Source organism: Triplophysa dalaica, chromosome 2, assembly GCF_015846415.1.
Source record: "Triplophysa dalaica isolate WHDGS20190420 chromosome 2, ASM1584641v1, whole genome shotgun sequence".
NCBI lineage: Eukaryota > Metazoa > Chordata > Actinopteri > Cypriniformes > Nemacheilidae > Triplophysa > Triplophysa dalaica.
Genome location: NC_079543.1, coordinates 20,627,139 through 20,645,988, shown reverse-complemented (window position 1 = coordinate 20,645,988; position 18,850 = coordinate 20,627,139). Strand labels below are relative to the sequence as shown.

General features: G+C 40.1%; 1 protein-coding gene across 1 annotated transcript in view; it reads left to right on the top strand.

The window, feature by feature from the left end:
- The first annotated feature begins 3,226 nt into the window (after positions 1-3,226).
- rnf38 (ring finger protein 38) overlaps positions 3,227-18,850 on the top strand; it is a 32,933-nt gene continuing 17,309 nt past the window's right edge. The window contains exons 1-3 of the mRNA XM_056771843.1: positions 3,227-3,346; positions 4,279-4,908; positions 18,568-18,629. Coding sequence (XP_056627821.1) covers positions 4,344-4,908; positions 18,568-18,629 — 627 coding nt within the window. The 5' untranslated portion in view covers positions 3,227-3,346; positions 4,279-4,343. The remainder of the gene's footprint in view (positions 3,347-4,278; positions 4,909-18,567; positions 18,630-18,850) is intronic.

The window sequence follows — 18,850 nt, the reverse complement described above, 5'->3', positions numbered from 1 at the left end:
ATGTTTCATTACCAATATGCGGCATGTTAAGTTATAGAGCTGCAGGCCTGAGACAGGGTTGCACATGTGTGATGCACGTATGACATGAAATCCATGCATAAAAGTGCATATGCCTGACGTGTTACAAACTTGGCAAACAAGCTCAATCCAATGTAACTTCTAGCTGTTTAAAAGACACCACAGGGATCAAATCTGTAGACTCGTCGCTCCAACTAACTGGTGCATGTCTTACTATATTTAAAGACAGCTTATAGACACCACAGCTGCTATACCAGCATGTATTGCTCATTTATGAAGAAAAAGTAAAAAAATGACTGTTCTAGGTTTGGTAGACACATTTACAGACTGCCAGAGGTGATTAAATCCAGGTCCACCACAAATTACTGCTGATGAATCAAAGTCTTAATCAAAAACGGATTTCAGTGTGAAAGCACACTGATTTATAATCGCATTCAGAAGGGCGAAAACGATAAAGACAGCCAGCAGAACCGAAGACTCTTAAATGTGTTGATTCTTGCCTTTGCATTCTTGGCATTTCTCTTCAATCTTTTTCTGTCTCGTAGTTTTTTCCTGGTTCTCAAGCTAAGCGGCCAATGCCAATTCCCTCCGATTTGGTTTGGCTTAAGCACAAGGAGGCCGAAGCTCTCCTCCCTTCTCCCTCTCTCATTTCCTGTGTTTTTTCATTCTTCTTCTCCCTCGGTCCTCTCCCGCTCTCTTTTCGGGACTAGTCACACTTGTTTTAGCAGATTCCAGTATTTCCTTTGTCCTTTAAATAAATAATGCAAAGCACAGCTTCCTCTGGCTTATGTGCGTATATGCATTTCACTGCATCACAAGGACCCCTTGATTGGTAAAATCGGTCTGGTCATGGTAATGGAAGAGTGAAACACAATATATTCAATTGTTGTATAGATGAAACATTTATAAAACTGTTTAAAAAAAAGTGTTAGATAGTAAATAAAGAGTTGGAGAATATTTTCCCACAATTTTTTTGTGTTTAATATTGCAGCGGATTGCTTTAATTTTTAATTCTCACCATATCAGCATTTTAAATTATGGTCTCGAATTCTAATTATCCCTGAATATTAGTGTGGAGGATATGTATGCCGTCGAGCCCCCCTCCCCTTCTCCCTTTGTTTCTCCTCTCTCTCCTCATACAGCTGGTGTGTGCTCGGTGCCCCTCCCCCAACGTTTGAACAAACCAATAAGAGGACATATCAGGAGTGCCCCCCCCAGACACAAACACACCTCCCCACCCCCGTCCCTTTTCTCACCCCATCCCCCCATCCCTCTCCTTATCACTCCCCCATATTTCCTTTCATAGCAGCCCCTCTTGCGGCCATCTCTCGCCCAGTTTCTCACTACAGAATACGCCTCCTTTATAAGTATATGTTTCCTGTACAAGTCTTAATGTGAAAGACCTTACAATGTTGTTAAAAAATAAAAAGATAGACGTGAATAAATAGCACATTATAATCGTACTTAGTGGAACACATGAAATGTGTGTGTGTTTTCTGAAGGAAGTGAGATAAAAACTGTGTGTCAAACTGGGATTATCATTTGGGACACACACACTTAGCATTACAGCTCCTATGTGACTCATTAAAGGAAATGCAATAGGCCCTCCTGAAAAAGCATTTTGGTAACATAAACCAGAACATATCAAAATCGGAATTTTACTATTGTCCAAAAATGGACATTTTTACTAAATAAACAATCCAGGACATTGGGAAATTAATCCAGAACATTGTCATCTGAACAAACAACATACTTTATTCAGTTTTACCGAATCTTATTTTTGTTTTGTATTGGTCGATCTCCAGCACACCATTGGCACTGGCCAACTGGGGGCGTGGTCATATATTTAAATGTCCAACAAGCCTCAGAGAATGGCCAAATGTTACCTACCTATCATCGGAATCGACCCGACGAAACAAATCAAATATTCACATAAATAAAAAGTAGATATTTATATTCGAAGAGGCAGTTCACGCGTGTATTTTGGCGGAATCGTAGAAGCAGCTAACATTTGTAAATTATTCACACGTTTCCCCGTGAGGAGCGCATCTCTAGTTTGCATTCCCCTCAATATTCCGGCTAGACCAAAGCAACGGAAACACGATCGATTCTATATGATCAACTATATTCTAAATTGCGACGTAAAAGTGGTTCCTCATAGTAGTTTACACAGTAAATCCCATTTTAAAAATAGTAGCCATTGCAGAAATTCTAATAGATTTGATTATTATAGGGGCAATATACCATACTACAATGGCAATGGAATGGGAAATATGGTCTTGTGGGTGACTATTGCCAATGTGTTGGGATCTTCATAACATATACTGTAGGAACCAGCAGAGCAACACTATTAAGTCATAAAGGAATCCAGTAAGTGTCTTAATGGCAAACATTTTGATAATTGGAATCTTCATTAGAATTTGTATTGATTTAATACCAGGGATGGGAACAAAACAGGCCATTACACACTCCTGCGTGTAAACATCCTCTTTTTCAATTTACCCTTTGTAAATTAACAACACTGTCTTGTTCCATTATAATGTGGCACCAATCACTTGATAAAAATGTTTACCCATTCTGTGCCTCTCTGGTGGAATGAGACTGCCAGCCTCCACCTTGAGTGTGGAGTCTATCACAACCTTCAAGAAACACCTGTTCCAAATTCACTTTGCATAATCTACCTTTGTTTATACATTTAAATACTATTCTATGCTGTTTATATTTCCCTGACGTCAACTTTAGCAATACATGTAAACAGCTTTGTAAACTATACTGATTGGACAAAAGTTTGATTGCTCGCTCATTTGAAAGTTGCTTTGGATAAAAGCCTTTGCATTGAATAAAGAAATTGACAATGTATACATTAGACAACATAAATGAAATACATAAAAGACACCTTAAAGAATACAGTTTATAAAACAGGTGGGTAAAAACAGATCTAGCTAAGCTAGAGTTCTTCTCATAAAATATCTGTCTGTGTGAAGTACTGATTTACAGATTTCCTCATAAAGAGTGCTTTGTCTTTGAATTTAAATAAAACAAAATGCAATAAAGTGGAGAAAACGGTTGCACAATGGTCAAACGAGAAATCGTTGCAATTGTATTTCCATTTTCCTTCGAAGGAACTGTTAGTGGAACACGCCTACACGGACCCATGCGTAACGGTGTTGCTCTGTGCTCGGCTGCTTTGGTCTGCAGTGCTGAAGCTGTGAAATCGCACTGATGGTCTGTCACATTATTTCTCACTGACACCGTCTGAGCGAAGGAACAGCACGCCAAAATATCGGCTCCAAAACACTTCGTAACACACAGCTTCGCTCAGCTCCGGGTGAGATACGCATTTTATTTCAGAGTTTGTACGTATATGTGCTTGTTTGATCGGTACGAGTAGAAAACGTAGCTTTTTTCGCCGTTTTTCCACTGATGTAAATATAATTAGGGACTTTAGAAAGCTTCTGTTCTTCCCTGCCAAGGCTTACTGAAAACCACAAAACAGAGTTTACGAGTACAAATATAGATCATAACATAGACGTATTCATCGGCGATTAGCGGCCTGGTCAGGGAATGTGGCCCTGAGGTTTTAAAGCACCACCGGGGTTTTATTTTTGGTAGTTTTGTGAGACTGTAGGCAGATGATGGACTAAAGCCAGCGCGACATTCACTGCTAACCCGAGCTAATACGTTTACATGGTTGAACTCTAAATGTAATTTAAAGCAGTCAGACACTATATGTGTGAATACTGCGGATTGTCGAGAAGTGTATGTGTTTGTTAGGTGTGTTAGATGAGTAGAAAAGAGTCAATATAATTTGGGTTTGTGTGTTTTTGTGTAGCTGTGAGCTAACGCTAGCGCTTCGCGGAAGTGTCTAATCACCAGCTGCGCTGTCTTCTATTGTATTAATTTATTATATAACGTTACTTTATTCAAAATAAACATAACACACGTGCGTTGTGTTTTGTGTAGTGCGTTGCAACTTGATTTTTTGCGTTTTCATTCAAGTTGTTTTACTTGGCTTTGCGTTTGAAGAAAATTCGTCGTTTTATTAAGGGGGTTTTAAACGGTTTAAACCGAACCGGACTGAAAATGTATAACGTTATTTATAATTGAATTGGTGTTTGTAAATGCGACACGTTTCAATTGTGTGAAGCTAAAGACAGTTTTATATGCAACCCTAAACTTAATCTTTAGCTCCATTTAAAATATCTTATAATCCATGTGTGAAAGTTTATCATTTTAACGACTGAAACTGTTTTTGAACAGTGTGTCTGTAAGTGTTTTCTGGCGTGGGATCGGAGAGAGGGAATAATATAATACGCCGAAAGGAAATGCCAATCGCCACTACTGGTCATTCAGCGTCTCGAGAGCCCTGCGTCTGTACCCCGGACCCCGTCCCCAAGCGAGCTGATTTATGCGATCACCTCGCGACCCGGCCAGCGGAATACGGGACCCCGGAAGGGGGGCACAACCTGGGCGGCGCTAGACTCTCCGGAGCGCTTGAGAGCTCTTCTGCGGCGTCTCTTTCCCCACCCACGTCTCCTTTCCACCACCACCACCACCACCATCATCATCACCCCCACCACCCGGTAACTATGGAGCCCCCCAGGACTCGATCGCGATCACGGTCTGGATATTACCACGGTGGTTTATCTAACACAAACACTAACGCTGGGAGCGGCGGTGGTGCTCTGAGTCCCGCTGGAGGAATCCACCACCACCACCACCACCTCTACCATCACCACCAACAACAGCAGCAGCAGCAGCAGCAGCAGCAGCAGCAGCACCACGGAGCTCCTTACGGACACACGGATAATCTGCGCCCTACCGGGAGCGTGCTCTCCCCGGGCAGTCACAGACACGCGGGGCCTGGAACGCACAGAAACTCCGGAGCAGGTAAGACAGTACCGCGGTGTTGTTAATGGTTATATTGGCAAAGATGACAACAAACATAAGGTTTTCTGCAGCATTGATATATTTAGATGTGAACATTTACTCTGAGTGTACTTAAGTGTTATCAGATCTCACAGGTTAGTGGGTAAACACATATGGAGCATTTTCAACCATTTCAAGTGTTGTGTACATTTTTGGGCTTTATTATTTTCAATGCGATAAAAACAATGTCTGTATACAAAAAGTAATTCCATATACATAGCTGCTGGTTTGTTTGACAGCATAAAATACATCAGACTTTTGGATTGTCCTCATCTCCCTATTTTTCAATGATGCAAAGACCTATATATTGTTGTTTTTTCTTAGTTTTTGAATTTCATGCATTTTTTTTCTTAGAGTAGTTGTACTGCAAGAGATGTGCGTTCATAGTTGCATATGCAACTCAAAGGTTGTGAGTTGGATTCAAAGCAAGCACATACCCCAATAAAAATTTGTAAAAGCATCTGCTAAATGTGCAAATGTAGATTAAATATGGAATGGACCTTCTTTGTTTAAAAATTGCAATGCAGGGAGACCTAGCAAAGAATCATCCACCCTTCAAAGGGGATGTGAACCCAAACCAAGACTCGGGATGTCACTGTTCTTTTTTAGTTTGATTTTAATATGATATAGTCTGTGCGTGATCTCTTCATCAATAGACATGCCAAGAGACTTTTGTGCTTTTAGGATACAAAACTGAAAGAATGGCCAAGTTAGAGTTCTTGGTTCCTTTAATGTTTGCATAAAGTCTGATGACCATCATGCTGATCTGAGCATTGTGACTCCTGGTGACCTATAATTTATCATAAGCAGTAGATTCAAAACAATGCTATAATAACCTACATCCTAAGTGTGTACGTGCAAGACAAATTCATGTTTATTAAATTAGACAATTTGTTACTCCGTTCTGATTTGGATGCTTAATGTTGTTATTTGCTGGTCGAAAATAGCTTTTTGTCCCTCGCACCGTAAGACAATTGTTCCCTTCAACTTCAGGGTTTAGGTTAATAATTGGTCTGTCTGTTTGTCTAACAATATTCGCAGTGTTTTACGATTTTTCTCTAGCCGGCTATGTTGAAGGGTGAATGGAAATTCTGAAATATCCCCCCAAAAACACGTTCAAGCCTCCGGCATTCTTATTTCCTGGATTAATCAGCCACAGAACTTCCTTTTAGCTGCAGACAGCAGGCTGGTGGGTCCAAACGTACATGCAAAGTTAATGTATCTCTTGCTTTTATAATGTTAAAAGACTGAAGCCAAGCGTTTTTTATTAAACGTATTAAAATAAATGAGAGTAGGGTGTGTATGACTGCATGTGTTTGCTGGGGAGGGGGTGGGCTTTGCGTCCAGTATCTCAGGTGTTGTGCTTTAAGCTCAGGTGTGTTTGCCTACCAGCAGTTGTGCTTTGTGCCCAAGCTCTTCTACATGCGCACACACACACACACTTGAAAAGGCCCAGACTGGAAATACCTGTCTGATGGAGTGAGCATCTAGCAACCTGCTTTGCCTGCCTGCTGCTGCTGTCACCACCGCACCAATTAGAACAGAGTGTGTGAGAGCTTTCTTGGGGCCATTTGTCATAAGCAACGTTTTTTTTAGTTTGGTTTCCTGATTTGTTTTGATATGTGAATGCGTCTCATTTAATTCTATGTGATATTGACTGGATGTATAGTCAGAGGTACTTTACCTGAGAGTGTATATGCGATATTGACTGGTTGGATATACAGTAGCTGTGTGTGTGTGTACGTGTGTGATATTGACTGAGATCAGATAGGCCGCTTTGATAATGAGAGAAGCTCGGCAGACTGAAATCCCTTGAGTTCAACACCATCTGCTCTCAATATAGACCCTCTCTCTCTTTCTCTCTGGCTGTCTGTCTCTCGCTCCCATTCCTCATCCCTTTATCTCTTTTGTCCACCCGATCCGCCTTACGTTTTCTCTCACCGACTTTCCCAGTCCATTCTTAATTCAACCTCCTGTATAATTCTCGCTCTCATCTAGCTGATATTGCCCGTATACGAACGCGTATGCAGAGAGGATGAATGGCATTAAGCCTACTGTGGCTTCTGCTGGAGGTGTTCAGTCTTGTTATCCTCAACACTGTGCAGAGACCTAGAGAGAGGGAGAGAGAGAAAAAGGGCTATCAAGTCCCATAAAATCAATAGAGAAATGGATTTCTGGTGGGCTTGGGAAAATGCATCCCCCACCCGTGAGCATGTGGGCGCGAAGAGGCATCCATGTGTTTGTGTGGACAGTTCAAGATCATCTGAAGGATGTAGAATCCCCCTTGGGGGCAGTCCAGACCAAACACATGGATCTTGATTCTGCTGACCTGTAGCAGAAACGCACAGAGAGTGGTAGAGGTGAGCAAACGGATAAAGAATCTGCAGTCATTACTTTTAGTCTACGTCCATATTTCTCATCTCATGTTGTTGCTACAGACTGGTGCTTCTGGGGAAAATGTTTTGTCATATTTGCAGGGGAGTGTTGTCTATTTAAAAAAAAAAATGAATAGTTGGAGTCAAACGTTTTAGTCAAATTAATTTATGTTTAAGCTTTGTGTAGGATCATTTTTTGGGGGGAGTGGAACAGTCACCTGGGGGGTGACGTTAGAATCAAGTCACTTTTATGACACGGTCTTGTTTAAAATTGTGATATGTGATTAATATCTAAATGCGTATAAGTATTTGATACGGTCATAAATTAATGTTTGTAAAATGACATTAAATTATATTGAAAACTGTATCATATAACAAACCAAGCCAAGTTTTGATTGTTGCAGTGCCTAAACTGTGATTTTCATTTCCATATGTTGTGCAACCCTGCCAGAAATGTCTTTAGAAGACAGACGTTCATGCTGAAGGAAATGCAACCAACATATATATTTAATCAAAACCAGCAGTATTTAACCAAACATTTGGCCACAAAATAGAGTAAAGATGCCAAACACTTGAGTGAAGACTTCGATGAATCTAATGGTTTCAATGAATGCTTTGTACAAGATGAGTTGTTGCAATGAGTTTGGATGTTTGCTGAAGTTTATAGTTTATAAGAATCATTTTGTTTGTTAGAATCATATTTAAAGTTTTGATGTGGGTATTCATGTTTCAGAGATAACACTTAATCCAAAAATCATCATTTACTCTCCAGCTCATTTCAAACCTGTTTCATTTTTTTTTTGCAGAACCAAGTTAGATATTTAAAAAATTTTTGGAAACCAAACAACATTGGCTCTATTTATCCAAACAAATCCACTGAGAAATTTCTCAAAAATCATCCGTCATGTTTTAAAGAAGAAAGAGTCATTTACGGACTTTTAATGACATGAGAACGAATACAGAATGTTCTTTCTTGATGAACTGTCCTTTTAGGACAATCGTGCCTTGTTCATTCAGCTTCATGGCAAGAAGAGATCTTAAGGATCAGGGAAGCTTGTATCATGAGGGTCCAGCTGCTCTGTAAAGCTGGTGTTGGTCGTTTTACGCGTCCACTCGCACACTCAGCCTGGCGTTTTAGTCCAACAACGGCATCTATTTTAGCAGACCAGTCTCTACAAGGCGCTTGGGTTTAAATCGGAGCATTGCACAACTCCTTAACATGAAGACAACTGTTGCCGAGCGCTCTAAATCAAACCAAAGTCCTTGAAGGACCCTTCAGTTTCACCTTGAGTAGGTCTCCGTCTTGCACGCGTACACGGGCACGGCTGTTCAGCAGGCAAGGTGCAGCGCTGGAGATGAGCGGTGGGCTTTGTAGTGTCAGTAAGCTGGTTTAATTGGACTACGCTCCTGATCATTATTTAAACCTCTAGCACAGCGTGAGCGTCCGCTCGGGCCCTTTCTCAATAAACCATTGAGAACACACGGCCGCTTCCTTTCAGCTCAGGAACAGAGGAACAGGAGCGAGTGTTAAAAGGAGGGCTGGATGTTTTCTCCTCTCCTGGACTGACCTGGCACCATCTTCAGAGAAGTGAAAGCAGACAAAAAAGCAGAACAGATGCTTAGAAGTGCTTACAGGTGCCAGGTGTGTTGAAAGGCATGAAGGCGGAGGGAGAGAGAGAACTGGTTGCTGGAGAAATAAATCACATTATTGAATATTATAAACCCCTTTTAGACTATAATTTATGATATTAGACTTTATGTGATGCTGTGAAGGAGTCTACACACACGCATATCCTCCGCGGCAGAGAGATGCTCGTTTCATCACCGCTGTTGAATACGGGTGCGAATTCATCTGGAATTTGGCTGTATTTATGCTGCGCAGACAGCCAGCTGTCAGAAAGCCAAAAAGTTCTTCTGTGGGTAAGAGTGTGAGCTTTCACATGTTTTTCTTAATGAAACTAAACTCCAGTTTTTATTATGCATGTTTTAGTCCTGCATAGCTCATAGTCCTGGGTTCTGATTGGTTAGCACTGTGCCATGCTTGCTAAAATAAATATGACTGGTAGGAAATAGGATGGTTTGTGTCAGAAAAACTTTATGCAATTGACAAGTGATAAAATATACTAAGGAAAATGTGCCTTCATGCAACAGGCAAACAAATATAAAGCTTTTTTGTCCCAAATCTTGGACCGAGCTTCCAGTGCAGACCTCAGTTTAAAGGTGGCGTTTTTAAAATGTATTGCTCAAACGCAAAGTAAAGTTGATGTTGCTACAACCGAATAACATTGAATTTTTAAGCAACCAAGAGTAAACAATTATTGAAATAATGCCCACCAAATTCGAATTTTGTAAGTGAAGATGAGTAGTTGACAAATAAAGGGTACATGTTGGTGTCCTATGGGTTGACTGCAAACATTTTGAAAATAAACTAATATATTATTAATATTTTTCATATAAAATAACATAAGAGATTTATTCTCATTATTTTTTCTAAATTTTGCTGTCATACCATAGTGTGGTTTATTGTCAACTACCCAGGTATATTGAAAAACAGTAGCACTTTACCAGTCGGAACACAACAAAGGTTGTTTATTTGTGTTTTTTTTATATTATGGTGACTGATATTTTTCAAACATATATCTGACATAAATGTATTGTGTGTTAATGTTATATTATATGTTTTTAAGTCATTTTATTGTTTTGCACAAAGCAAAGAATGCCTCCCTTTCAGTTAGGGGAAAGGGAGTCGAAAAATGACCAAACTCGGATCATCCAAAGAAGTGCTGGAGCGCAATATAGTCACAACTAGCCAAGTGGGCTGCGCATCCACATATTAACAATGTTAGTACGCCTTTTGGACTGTCAGATCACGCAGTCAGCGGTGTTGTAGGCTTTAACAGATGTGACACTACGGACAGATTTGAAAAGTTTGACAGTCAGATGTGAAAGTTGCATGGAAATTTGAGCGAAACCACCAACGTGTATGTTGTTGATCACGGCCGCAACGCCTCTACACACACTCGTTGTGTTTCTCTCACTCATAAAAACTTACTCTCGCACTCCATTTTCATAACAAAAGAGCTTGTTTGTTTTGGCTGCTTTTGTCTGTCTCCAGGCAACCACTTCAACAGTTCCGTTTTGAGGGCTCTGCTCGCCACAGCGAGTACCGGCCGGCAGGCCTGTTTTAACTGACCAGTCAACAAACTCATCTGCTGTATTAGAGCTGGGAATCATATAAATTCCATCTATATTATATATGCACCATAATAAGTACGCATGATTTTGTTGCTCAGTTGGTAGAGCAAAGGTCATGAGTTCAATCCCAGGAAACATGCAAACTGAAAAAAAGATACAATGAGGTTGCTTTGGATGTAAATGTGCATGCTGATGTTGGGGATCTATGACTAGATCTCAATTTTCCAGCCCTACTGTATACAGAGATCTATTGAAATAGGATATTAATGTTTATGTAGAAGTCTTATGAAGTTTACAGAGCAAAGTTCCCTTTCGAGTCCTTCCTATACATTTTTGTGCAATAGGAACTGGTTGTTTGGAAATCGTCAACATGGTATTGATATCACAAGCACATTAGCATATGATGCATATTACAGCTCATTTAACAGTCAGCTTCTTGGCTTGCTTTTATAAGGGAACTGAGTAGGGCTCCACGATTTATTCGTGATTTCACTAAATATCGCGTATATCGACCGGTCTAGTGCGATTACCACGGTTTCGATTGTGTTTGAGCAGCTTGTCTGGGAAGCACGGCTCTTTGATCATTAGGAGGTGCTGCCCGATCTGAAATCACGGAGTTTGAGTCGCTTATAACATTCAAAAAAGTAACAGCCATCAAACATCATCATTTTAAATATACTTTATCATGAAAATACCTGAGAAGGCTTGAAAAACAGTGATGGAAATATCTCCATAACTCCCTATCTCCTATATAGTGCACATTGGGTGTCCGCCATTTTGTAGTGGTGTCTGCAACCTGGGTGAACTACTTCATTCCCTACATTCATTCACTATTTTTTACCCACAATGCACTCTGGCTTTAATTGTACAGTATAACCGATGTACACTCCCTCACTCATATTTCCCATGATACAATGCGAATCAACCGTCTGATAGTGGACTAGTGCACTTTTTTGCGCATGTGCTGTTGTACGTGGCACGTACGACCGTGTGCCCTTCTGATGACGGCCACAATCGGTCACAATTGGTCACAATCTCTGTTAAACTCTGTTTAAACTTGGTATTAAGATGAGTTCGGTCTATCTTTCAAATGGACGAAATAAGTGCACACAATTTACAAATGAACGCGATGGGGGCAGATAGACATACAGAGAAAAGCGATTTTGTATTTCTTACAAAATGGACAACATTAGTAACTAACAAATAAAAGCCATGTTCAGTGCAATTCCAAATTCCAGTCAAACCCAACTATTGCTGCATTGTTAGTACTGAATAGATTGAGGCTTTTGAATCATCGTACTTGATTATTTCATCAAAGCAAAATCTTATTTGAAATAAACAGAATTGTGGTATACGCCGTTTGAAGAACATCTCTTTTAGGACGCCATCCTATTCTTTGTTTGTGGAGACCAAGGCATTTGTGTGGCTTTTCTCAAACCACATTGACCTCTGGTCTCTGTGTGGGTGTGACGTCAAATGATTGACCATAGAGTTAAATTCGATAGATGGTGTCATTTCCCACACTGACGGAGAGGCTCCGTGTAGGGAGACAGATTAGGTTGTTCGCTGTAATAATACCGGTTTTGTCGCTGACAGACGGGCTTCAGGCGGCACTCTGTATGCACATCTGAAGAGTAGAAACTAAGCCTGAGAACAGACAGACCAAAGCATGTTTGAGAGGACTGTCAAAGTTTTGGTGAGTAAAAAGAGGTCGAGTGAGCAGGCATACACATTGAGAGAAAGAGAGGGAGTGTATGAGCACGTCTCTCTGGCGTCACTTTCTTTGTGTCAGAGAGCCGAGAGGGAAAGCTGAACCAAGCTGAGAAACATTAGCCAAATCTCTCTCTCTCTCTCTCTCTCTCTCTCTCTCTCTCTCTCTCTCTGTCGCTCACTCATGTTCAGTCACACTCTTGAACTCTCTCATTTAAACTCCTAGTACTTCCTGTCTCGCTCTCCCTCTTTTGCTCTGTTGGCTCAACTTTTCCAACTCTGCCCTTCCTTCCTTTATTTTTTTCATGTGGGTTTTAAAAGATAGAAGTGCAGCTCTACATCGGTGTCTTTTTCTTTACTTCTGTAAAGCACTTTTTGAACACTTCACAAATTGGACACATAAATAGACACATCACATTCAAATGTAGTTGATTTAGCTATATCTTTTAATCTTTTTATTTATTTATTGTCCGTCCATGTGTGTGTTTTTGTTTTCCCTGGTCGTTCCCGGATAGTAGTTTGGTGACTTGGTTTTATTAATTTAATTTATTAAATGTTTTTTTATACATTTCTCATAGACTTCTCCCTTTAGTTTGAGGAACGACAGTTTTTTTTTTTTGTAGCATTGTAAATATGTCTATGGAGAGGGAAAGGAATGGGCCTCAGAATGAAATGTTATGTTTACATGTGATTTTATAGTTCCACTTTTACTAAAATAGTGATCATATTTATTTAATGAATTGTAGTTATAATAATTATAATCACACCAATTTGATTTCTGCAATACTTTGGATTACAATTGTTTTAGTTGCCGTGTGCATGCTCCAAAGTCATACATGGTAAAACCCAAAACTTTAATTAAACTAAAACTTAAACCCCTAAATATTTAAATTGTTTTATTTTTATTCACCCTCGAGTTGTTCCAAATTGGAACAAATTAGTGTTAATTTCGGTAAAGGAGATAATAACGGAAAAATATTTGTCAACGACTATTTTCCCATGATGGAGATGATGACGAGATGAAATGTAAGGTCATTAAACGACAATTATACAACTATATCGGTACGCAATATCAGTGATAAAAAAAAGTATGTGAACCCTTTGGGCTTACTTGGATTTCTTCATAAATTGGTCATAAAATGTGTTCTGATCTTCATCTAAGTCACAACAATAGAGAAACACAGTCTGCTTAAACTAATACCGCACAAACATTATACGTTTTCATGTTTTTATTGAACACAACATGTAAACATTCATAGTGCAGGGTGGAAAAAGTATGTGAAACCTTTGGGTTTAATAACTGGTTGACCCTCCTTTGGCAGCAATAACCTCAACCAAACGTTTCCTATAGTTGCAGATCAGACCTGCACAACGGTCAGGAGAAATTTTGGACCATTCCTCTTTACAAAAGTGTTTCAGTTCAGCAATATTCTGGGGATGTCTGGTGTGATGCTCTCTTGAGGTCATGCCACAGTATCTCAATCGGGTTGAGGTCAGGACTCTGACTGGGCCACTCCAGAAGGCGGATTTTCTTCTGTTGAAGCCATTCTGTTGTTGATTTACTTCTATGCTTTGGATCGTTGTCCGGTTGCATCGTCCATCCTCTGTTAAGCTTCAGTTGGCGGACAGATGGTCTTAAGTTTTCCTGCAAAATGTCTTGATAAACTTTGGAATTCATTTTTCCATCGATGACAGTAATCCGTCCAGGGCCTGAGGCAGCAAAGCAGCCCCAAACCATAATGCCCCCTCCACCATATTTCACAGTTGGGATGAGGTTTTGATGTTGGTGTGCTGTGCCTTTTGTTCTCCACACATAGCGTTGTGTGTTCTTTCCAAACAACTCGTTTTGGTTTCATCTGTCCACAGCATTTTTTGCCAGTAGTGCTGTGGAACATCCAGGTGCTCGTTTGCAAACTTCAAACGTGCTGCAATGTTTTTTTTGGACAGCAGTGGCTTCCTCCGTGGTGTCCTCCCATGAAGTCCATTCTTGGTTAATGTTTTCCTTATTGTAGATTTGTCAACAAAAATGTTAGTATGTGCCAGAGATTTCTGTAAGTGTTTAGCTGACACTCTAGGATTCTTCTTCACCTCATTGAGCATTCTGCGCTGTGCTCTTGCAGTCATCTTTACAGGACGACCACGCCTAGGGAGTGTAGCAACAGTGCTGAACTTTCTCCATTTGTGGACAATCTGTCTTACCATGGACACATGGACATCAATGCTTTTAGATACACTTTTGTAGCCCTTTCCAGCTTTATGTAAGTAACAATTCTTGATCGTGGGTCTTCTGAGAGCTCTTTTGTGCGAGGCATGGTTCACATCAGACAACGCTTCTTCAGAACAGCAAACTCAAAACTGGTGTGTGTTTTTTATTGGACAGGCCAGCTTTAATCAACACATCCAATCTCATCACATTGATTGGACCCCAGGTTGGCTGACTCCTGGCTCCAATTAGCTCTTGGAGAAGTCATTAGCCAAGGGTTTCACATCCTTTTTCCACCCTGCACTATGAATGTTTACATGTTGTGTTCAATAAAAACATGAAAACGTATAAACCTCAAGTTACCGCTTATGCGCAAGATGCGCGCGAACATCCAAAGCGTAAAGTGCTGTGGCATAGAAAGATGCATTCTGTGTGCAGTAATAGCGAACACTCTGTACAATAATGAAAAACAAAAGAACTTCCAAACAATATACAACAGCTTCAGTTTCGGATCTTTCAATGTCTATCCTATCCATCTTCGCCGTCATGCTTTAGTAATAACTTGTGTATTAGTAGGCTAAATGAAGACAGCGTTTTAATTTTTGTGTGAACTGTTCTCTTAATTCCTTCATGTATACTTGGGCAGACAGATGAAGGCTGTTGCTTGGCCATGCCAAAACCTGCTGTAGCTTTAATAAAAATGTGCATGTAAACAGACACAGAGTATGACGGTAGAAGCAGACAATAGATGGACGGATGGATGAACACAGGCGGCAGGGGTGGATGGAGCAAGAATGGCCTGATAAAGCTGATGCACTCTGAAGCTCAGAGAAAAATCGATCGTATTCGAGAGGGAAACCTCAGTCCCCTGCCCCCAACCCCTGCATTTTCCCTGGCTCGCTTTCCTTCCCATAACATCACTCAGGACACCTTCCCAACCCCCATTGGATGACACCAGGATCTCTTCACTTCTCCTCTTCCTCTCCTTGTCTCCACGGTCATTACTGTGTATAACGTTTTGGTGTGTGTGTGTGTTTGTACACTGTCCTTTTACTGTTTTTGGAAATTTATATAAAGAAATGACCTTCTCTGTCCCTGCCACCCTCCTCCTGCTGTGTGTGTGTGTTTTGCTCGCTACTCCGTTCAAGGTTTGCTCTCTTTCCCCTTCCCCTTGTGGGCCTCTTTCTCTTCCTCTCTCCCTTCATTTCCCTTACTTGCCTTCCTCTTGATTATCTGTGCATGTGCATGTGTGTGTGTGTTGTTCTGTTTGTATCCCTTACATCATATCACGTGTCTGTGTGTCATTGATGAGTTTACTCTATAACCGTGAAGTGAAAATATTGTGGTGGTGGGGCAGAACAGAACAACACTGAACATTTTACACACACTTGCTTCAGAACATGGTTTTTTTCTTCAGAACATGAAGACACTTCTATAGACAATCGCATATAACCCCAAACTCGCGTTCATTTGTTATGGAACACACTTTTTATGATTCGATCGTCCAAGTACATAAAATCAAAATCTTCCATGCGTTGTTTTCCCCCAAAATATTCTGTTCCACTTGAAAATGTCACATTAGGGTAGCCGGATGGGTTTGCAAATGCCATTTCACGTTGACTTTAATGCGTAATTTCCTTCAATATTTTTCATAGGGGTCTTTCATTTCATGTGGGTGACCAGATGCTGTGCGCTGTAAACATCTCTAAACAGCGCTTAGTCAAATTGTTGTAATGGATGGAATTGAAACAAAACGCACTTTCGTGCTCTTTCAGCTATTGTGTTGCCCGTGGTAACAGCTGGCATGACTACAGAAGGTTTTAAATGTCTCAGAACTTGTGGGACTGATTGTGAGGACTTTGGAAATTTCTCTTTCAGGTGTTTTAGAGTGGTTTGTGTCACAGAAATCAATGTCTTTAAATTCTTTCAGGGAGAAATGTTACGTTTAGTGCAAAGAAAATAGAAATCGCCTTGCATAGACTTACCTGTCTGTTGGTTAATATAAGGATGTTTTTTTTATAAACAGCCAACCACACAAATTCATCATGTACATAGCATGTGACTAAAGAAGATTCTCACGTCCCCCTTTTGAGTGCATAATCCCAGTAAATGGCGCACACAGAATTGGGTCTACAACTGTCGAAAAATAAGTTACCACTCAAATTATTTTCAGTTCTAAATTTACTCTTTTTAGGTACTTAAACTACAATTATCGTTAGCAACAATTTTTTTTCCAATTTCCAAATGAAAATGATTTGCATTTATTTGCAGAAAAATGAAAAGGGCAAAAGATAAAGATGCAATGTTTGCAGATCTTGATGCTGTAAAGAAAACACGTTTATATTCATGTTTAAACAACTAAATAAATGGTTTTACATTTATTTGATCGATTCAAAAATGAATATGTGATTAAATAAGCCAGTTTTTTTGCCTTTTCTGTCTGGACCATTGCTGTTTGGTGACTATCATTCTTGAGATTTGATTCTGTTGAAATTTAACAGACACTGACTTGACTGAAATTGACACAATATATTAGGAAATGCTTATTGAAGGCAAAACAGGAGTGTTTTAATATTTTCAGTGGCTGTAAACATGCGTAGTGTATGCTGAACTGTATTGAAAAGTCAGTTGGTAATGCATTGGAGGAATGTGCTTAAGTTTATTAACGTATACATTTAAACACCTCTCTCCAGCTGAACACCTGTCTATCCATTACATAAATGCAGAGCATCCACATTATAACATTTGTATGGATGATGACATGGATAAAGCTTGTACTTAGTTGCGTGCTAGCTGGGTTGTTTAACTTGCCGTAAAGCAATTTTCTAGTTTCTGGCGTTTTAATTGACTTGCTGGGGCGGACTGACCTGTAGGACATTCTGTCAAACTCTAGAACGGTCGTCCCACCGACAGCCTTGACCAGGGGCGGACGTGTTATAAATGTGAATGCACGCAACGCGAAGGCATTAGCGAGTTGGACATGTATGCGTGTAACACAATGCACGAGTTACATACAACACCCCCCCCCCTTCGTCAAAAAATTGGTGTTGGGCCGAATAATCGAGGGCCCAATTTGCTTCCAAGTCCTCCCCTGTTGACTTGTCGATGCTTGTAAAATGTTGATTTCTTTAGTTTGTATTTACTTAAAAAAAAATTGTTCCAATTCTGTATGTATACAATAAGAGAATGGGTTGACTAGGCGATCCTTGTCTCTGCAATTTGAGGACGAGAATACACTTCAACATTTTTACATGACTGAAATGACGCATTTAAGTTAATGGAAAAATCAGAGTAAGGACTCGGATGTATGAATATGACAATTTCTCGCCCACCCTCTCTCTCCCCCTCTCTCTCGGTGTTATCTTTTGAGTCGTCAGTCCCTTCTTCCTTCTCTCGCTCTGTCATTGCGCGAATAAGAGACTAGAAGAACTTTTGGTGACAGAAGAAAATAGAAGCCCAAGTTCAAATGAAAGCTTTTTTGTGGGCACTACATACACACACACACACATTCTCGTCCTTGGAGAGTTTTTTTTGGGGAGCATTCAAGGGTAATCCTGTCTGATGAAACACTCACAAAGATGCTGGAAACGCAAACAAACATGCAGACGAAACAAATAAAAAGCCACAAAGACAACAAAAGGCTTTTGATGTTTTAATACGAAAGCACATTAATCTAGCATTTTTTCCCCTCTCTTATCTCTTTCATCACAACAATAACCTAATGTCATCGATATCAATACTATACCGCACTCATCATTTAATTAGAAGGATTGACCCAAGTATTCCAGTTAATCCTTTACAAACAACAACTGTAATACTGTATTATAGGAGCTTATATTACAGTCGAACACTGTATTCAAGTCATTTGCTAGTATGTGATGTTGATTGTGTACAATAACATTTTAATGCGCTAGGCAAGATTAAAGTAGTACCCAGATGTCTCAACATGCTGCTGATATCCTGCAAAGCTGCTGGATCAAGCGTCTGTTTTTGGACCTGTTGAAACCGTTTGCTGCCAAAATGCATCAATCAAGTAAAAAATAATCACAGCGGATCGCATGATTGTAGTATTGAAGCTGTCACTATACATAAGCTGTTGTTTAAGATGCGTGTTAACTGTTCTTGTGTCATTTCTAGGTGCAATGGGAGGACTATATCACTATCGTCCCGAACTCGCTTGTGCAGAAGCCACTGACAAGGTAAGACACCCTTTCATAGCTTGAGTACCTGCCGCTGTTACTGTTGGAAAAATTGACCTTCCTCTGGTAATGGCTGAAACGGACACAAGTTAGGTTTTTAGTCATTTGTATTTTCTTAAAATGTGGTGATACACAAACAAATGTATTAATGGACAATGGAGTTTTGTGTCTATATGCTTTCTCGTGTGATTGTTGTAAAATATGCATTTTTGATGTTTGAC